Genomic DNA, 6,000 nt, shown 5'->3' with positions numbered 1-6,000 from the left:
AAGGGATAAGTCATCCTGACCCACATTTAATGGGTTTGGTGGGGGCACGGCTGACCCGCTGTCTCTCCAAGCAGAGGCTGTGCTTGCTGTGTGGGCCAACGTGCAGGGGCAATCGATCAGAAACGGGTGGCACTGAGGGATGATGGTTCTCAAAATCACAGTGGCAAAGGATCCTTTGGACTGCAAAGATCTCCAATGTGGGCCACTTTATTTTAAAGTACGTGTTTTGCTCACTTCCTCCCTGCACATAACCCACTCCACTCAAAGGATCTACACTTCAGGCAAGTCCTCCTACTCATTATTTGATAAAGTCCTGACATCTCAGTTGTTACAGACTTGCACCTGCTCCTGATTTTCCTGCTGCCACCACTGGTACTAGAATTTAGCCCTGGGCTTGTCTGGAACAGGCTGGACAATTTACTTCAGAGACTCTGCTCCTGTTGAATGCCCCAGCAGAGAGGACTTTGAAAACTGCTCTGCGTTCCGATTCAAGTGTCAGAACAGTGCCTGTGTCGCGCCAGTGTGAAGACTTTCAATTCCCATTCACCATCCTCAATGCTACTCCAGTGAGACCATCAGCGTAATTGCAATCTGTTCGCAGTTTTGTGCAATTGAGCCACTGCCTTAAAATCATGTAATTGTTGGAGCCGGAGTGCCCAGTGAGGGAGAGCAGCCCAATCCTGGACTGGATTCCAACACAAATCTCAGCGGGTTAAAAAGCACTGCTCCGACAACAAAGACCTGAAAAGCTGGAGTGCTTCCGTGGCATTTCAGAAAATATTCATGCAAAACCATCAAAGGACAGCTTGCCAAAGTGGGCCCTCAAAATTACAGATGCAAAATGCAAGGAGTGACAGAGATGCTATGTTCCACAGGGCATCAAGTGGATTAGTTACAAGGTAATCTCACTGTAATAAAAGCTAGCATGGAATGTTTAAGTGACAATTGAGTGCAGTGAAGATACAGTAATGTAAACACAACGTTGTAGCAACTAAACACAAACACAGTAAAAAAAAAATCAATATTTCTTTCCAAGCCTGCTCACCATCTGACAGCTCAATTGAGAATGGGTGGTTGGATTTAATTGATGATGAAATGGTGACTAAACCAAGAATTATACGGTCAGGTTTACCTTCAATACGACCAGGCCACTCCACATTCGCCCTTGCTATAATCCAATGTCTCTTCATTTCCCTTTACTACTGCTTGCTGTCTCTCCCTCTCTTTCAACTTTCCATTGCCCACTTTTAACTATAACACTAGAGCTCTTTCCTGCACTGGGAGGCCAGAACAATAACTTTTATTTGGTCCTCAATAAGGGGAGGGACAGATAATTCTCAGAAGTGCAAAACTCATTATGTTGAGTATTCAGCTTCATTGAACAAGTTCTCCCCACTCAGACACTGTGCACGCTGGATACAGAGCACAATTCTAGTTCAACAACATTCCTTAACTCCCACTATTTCACCATTTCCTACACCACTGGATCTCTTCAAACTATTTCACAAAATTGTAGAATTTCACAGGAGGGATGAGGTCATTCAGCCTGCACTAGCCCTTTTAAAGAGCTACCCAATTGGTCCCATTCCTCTCCTATTTGTCCTGTAAAATCTTTCCAGTTTCCTTGTCATCCAGTTTCTGTTGGATCTCTTTGCTTCACTCGATTAACCAGTTGATTCCAGATCAGAACAACTTGCTGAGTAATTTCTTGTGCCTTCATGTTGCCTCGGTGTCCTCTCACCAAGTTTAACTGTGGGGCCTGTTTACTAAACCGCTCTGCCTCTCGATGTGCTCTCTTCTCATCAGCCCTTTGCGTTCTCGAGCACCTCCCATCAATTTCCCCCTTTAACCTTTCCTGCTTGAAAAAGAATGATTGCAGTGTCTCTAGTCCCTTCACAAAGTTAAACTCCCACATCCCTTGTAACCTTCCAGCAAATGTCTTTCACGCTCTCTTGGAGGCCGGGCCATCCTTATTAATAGGTGGTGCCTAGAACTGGCCGCATTATTTGCGTATGAAAAGATTGTGTGGGTTTGGACACTGATGAATATGCCTACACAGTCCACATCACTGAATATTTGACTCGGAGGTGTTGCATCTCATTTGGAGCTGACTAAAAGGGCACAGATGGTGCTGCTGACCAGGAAACATTGCAGCAGTATATTACACAACAGTACAACGGCGGTGTTGTAAATGATTCGGACAAACAATTTCATTTATCAAGCAAATACCTGATGCTCAAAATAAAAAATAATTGATCAACATAGTGTGTGAATAATTAAAAAAAACCTAAAAAAAAAATCCAACACTTGTTTCAATTATATGCCCAGATGTTTACAAGAATAATCATTTCTGGCTTAAAAAAATAACTTTTAAAAAAAAATTTCAGTTAACCAGCAACTGCTACCAAATTAATGTCTCTGGGATCCACAGAAACACAGTCTTCCTATAAACATAAAACCATTTATGCAGCCTGCGCCCAAACTGATTTTATTCCCACTGTTTTAGTCTTTTAAGAGTAGGATGCAAATCATCCAGCTACTGTGACAGTTCTCACTGATGCATTGCATCTGACTGGACTTTGTCACGCACAGAGTGAATATCTGTTGCAATACAATGCAAAACCCCAATAACCAGCTGTGCCTTGGGCAAGGTGTTACACATACACACACATACCCAGCTCCAAGCGCATCAGCAATGGTTTACCTATGAAGGTTTACTGGGTTGTAAGAATACACATCCCTGGCATGCTATAAAAGTTAATTAAAATAAAGCTGAAACAACGTCCAAGATGCCCGACGATAGCAAAGGAGGGAATAGGCCTCATCATTTAAGATGTGACGCTGCATTCTTCCGAAGCCGCATTGCTGTGCTCAAGGGCATTGCTGGGAAGGTCATTGTGAAGGCGCTTGTAGACAAAGTAAAACATCTGGGACTGAGGCCTACTATGCAACTCTGCCTTGATTTTCTGCGGGAAGGTATCAGGAGCCAACTGCTGCCAGGTGTCATTAATAAGGAGGAAGAGGCTGTAGTTCTCAGTGTCCTGAACTTGGAATTTGGCAGCACAGAGGTCACACAGCTCCTCTGTTGTCGTAAATGGTCTTACCAGTAAGGTCTTGGCTGTGCAGCCACTTGTCGTGTTGTTGAAGGCCACGCGCAGGTAGTTCTGTACAGATCGGGATAAAAGGAGAAAAGAAAGGGAGTCGTTATTGAATGGCACTTTGTAGGTATAAGGTTGCAGCTTATCGAAAACTATATTTGATTGCTTATAAACCACTTTGGATTTGATTGTAGCTACAAACTTCACAAGTGAAACACTCTATTAGCAAATACCTTGAAGCATGAAAAGACTGCTGTACAGGTTACCTGGTAGTCATCCGTATTGAGAATTGTCCCACTTCCACATCCAAATCCTTTGTGTCCAGTTAAACTATTTGATAACAAGTAGGTGGACTATAGTAATCCAAGTTCCATTGGATCATTGAATCCACAAGGACTATTCCATAAGGTATATGTTTTCAGCTTCTTTAAATAGTATAGCTAGGAGATCTATTAACATGCTCAATCTATACCATAGCGTTCCATTTAACATTTATGAATTCACTAAATGTTAAAGGCTGCTCTTCCCAAATTTCAATACATGGAGTTGGGTGTGCAGTGTTGGAAAAGACTGGAGAACATCAATGTGTGATAAAACAATGTAAACTGGAATAAATCACATGAGACATACACATGGTAAGTCATCTCAGTAAAATGACAGGGTGTTATGGAGTACTTGGAGAAAGTGAGGACTGCAGATGCTGGATCAGAGTTGAGAGTGTGATACCGGAAAAGCACAGCCGGTCAGGCAGCATCCGAGGAGCAGGAAAATCGACATTTCAGGCATAAACCCTTGATCAGGAAGGGTTTCCAGATGAAGGGTTTTTATGCCTGAAATGTCGATTCTCCTGCTCCTCAGATGCTGCCTGACCGGCTGTGCCTTTCCAGCACCACTCTCTGTTCTGGAATACTTGTTTCTTTCAAAACTAAAAGAACTTTGTGCTATGGATTTAATTTGTAAAATGCACTCCAATCAATATCCATCATGCATTTTGCCCAAAGTGACGTACTTGGAAGTCTTCAACTGAAGGAGCTGTTCTGCTGTCTGCGGTCCTTCTCTTGTGCCACTGGTTTAGAGTATTCCTGGTTTGTGAGCTCAATAACTTGGCCGCCTGGTCCTCTTGGAAATTCTTTATTAGTGAGAGGGCTCCATAGACACTGGTCAGATAATAGCCACCTAGACAGAGCAAAGCAACAGGAGGATTTATATGAACAGGATCTAGGCGATGGCTAGGGTTTAGGTATGGCCAGCAGCCAATATACAACCAACAACTTGCACCCCAAAGAGCACTGTCAAACAAAGCTAGTCATTGAGTCAATTAATGCAATACTATAACAGATGACAGAGTTTGATCAAAGCTTTTAGATGCTAAGCATAAATATAAATTTCAAATCTTGTTGAATTTCCTTTTGAGTATAATGGCACATTTGGTGTACAGGAACCTCTGCTTAAAAATGACCAGCTATCATCATTTTCACCTCAGCCATGCTAAAGGTTTTGGGGATGGGGTGGGTGGGTCTGAGTAGAGATGAGGGGCAGTGGTGTGCACTGGAACAAAGGTTCGAAAGCAGCTTTCCTTCTTCAATAACTGTTACCTTACAATTGCAGACGATTTTTTTATCCCTGGGACGTGGGCACCACTGGCAAAGTGGATATTCCTTGCCCTTGGGATGATGGTGGAAAACTATCTTCTTGAACTAACACACTGCATGGGGTTGAGAGTGACTGGACAGTGCTGTTGGGATTTGGGTTTGACCCTGCAGTGTATAAGCACTGGTATAGTTCCAAGTCAGGATGCTACGTGAGTTGAAAGAGGACATACTGGCTGTGGGCAGTCAACCAACTGTTATCCCTGTTTTTCTAAGCAATGAATATCATGGGTGTGCAAGGTGCCTTTGAAAAATCCTGGCAAGCTGCTGCAGTGCATCATGTATGTCACGGTGCAACCGCTGTGGTATTGTACAGTAGCAGTGGAAGGAGTAGATGCTTAAGGTCATATGATAGGGTTTCAAAAAAAGCACGCTGCTTTTCCTTAGTTAGTGACAAACTTCTTGAGTGTTGACAGAGTTGCACAGAACCTGGTAAGCGGGGAGTACTTCGTCAAACTCCTAAATTGTGTCCTATAGATGGTGTGGTCTCCTCTACATCGGGGAGACAGGACATTGCTTGCAGATCGTTTCAGAGAACATCGCTGGGACACCCACACCCACCAACCTCACCGCCCTGTGGCTGAACACTTCAACTCCCCCTCCAGCTCTGTCAAGGCCATGCAGGTCCTGGGCCTCTTCCACTGCCAAATCGTTACCACCTGACGCCTGGAGGAGGAACACCTCATATTCTGCCGTGGGACCCTGCAACCACACGGGATAAATGTGGATTTTAACAGCTTCCTCATTTCCCCTCCCCCCACATTATCCCAGCCCAAGCCTCCAACTCGGCCCCGCCCTCCGGACCCATCCATCACTGCCTCCACTGACCTATCACCTTCTCCCTCACCTTCATCCACCTATCGCTTTCCCAGCTACCTCCCCCCAACCCCATCCATTTACCTCTCAGCACCCCCTTGGCCCACAAGCCTCATTCCTGATGAAGGGCTTATGACCGAAACGTTGATTCTCCTGCTCCTAGGATGCTGCCTGATCTGATGTGTTTTTCCAGCCCCACGCTCTCGACCCTTGTAGGTGATGGACAGATTGTGGGGAATCGAGAGGCAAATTACTCGCTACAGGATTCCCGACCTCCGAGCTGTCCTTGTCGCCTCAGTATTTAGCTGGCTAGTCCAGTTAAGCTTCAGGTCCATGGTGACCCCACAGGATATTGGTGGTGAGGGACTCAACGAGAGTAATGCTGGCAAATGTCAAGGGAAAGTTGTTAGATTATTTGACGCTGGGGTTTGTTAAGA

General features: G+C 44.6%; 1 protein-coding gene across 10 annotated transcripts in view; it reads right to left on the bottom strand.

Annotated features, from left to right (window-relative positions):
* Positions 1-409: 409 nt before the first annotated feature.
* The window catches only part of rin2b (Ras and Rab interactor 2b), a 164,586-nt gene continuing 158,995 nt past the window's right edge, over positions 410-6,000 (bottom strand). For all 10 annotated transcript variants that reach the window (XM_043696521.2, XM_043696520.2, XM_087991609.1 and 7 more), the window contains 2 exons: positions 4,108-4,274; positions 410-3,164 (listed from right to left, as the gene is read on the bottom strand). In XM_043696521.2, coding sequence (XP_043552456.2) covers positions 2,829-3,164; positions 4,108-4,274 — 503 coding nt within the window. In that variant the 3' untranslated portion in view covers positions 410-2,828. The remainder of the gene's footprint in view (positions 3,165-4,107; positions 4,275-6,000) is intronic.

Source organism: Chiloscyllium plagiosum, unplaced genomic scaffold (assembly GCF_037043375.1).
Source record: "Chiloscyllium plagiosum isolate Xiang-an unplaced genomic scaffold, Cpla_swu_hap1 HiC_scaffold_10, whole genome shotgun sequence".
Taxonomy (NCBI): domain Eukaryota; kingdom Metazoa; phylum Chordata; class Chondrichthyes; order Orectolobiformes; family Hemiscylliidae; genus Chiloscyllium; species Chiloscyllium plagiosum.
Note: the sequence above shows the minus strand (reverse complement) of the source record. Positions and strands in the feature narration are given on the sequence as shown.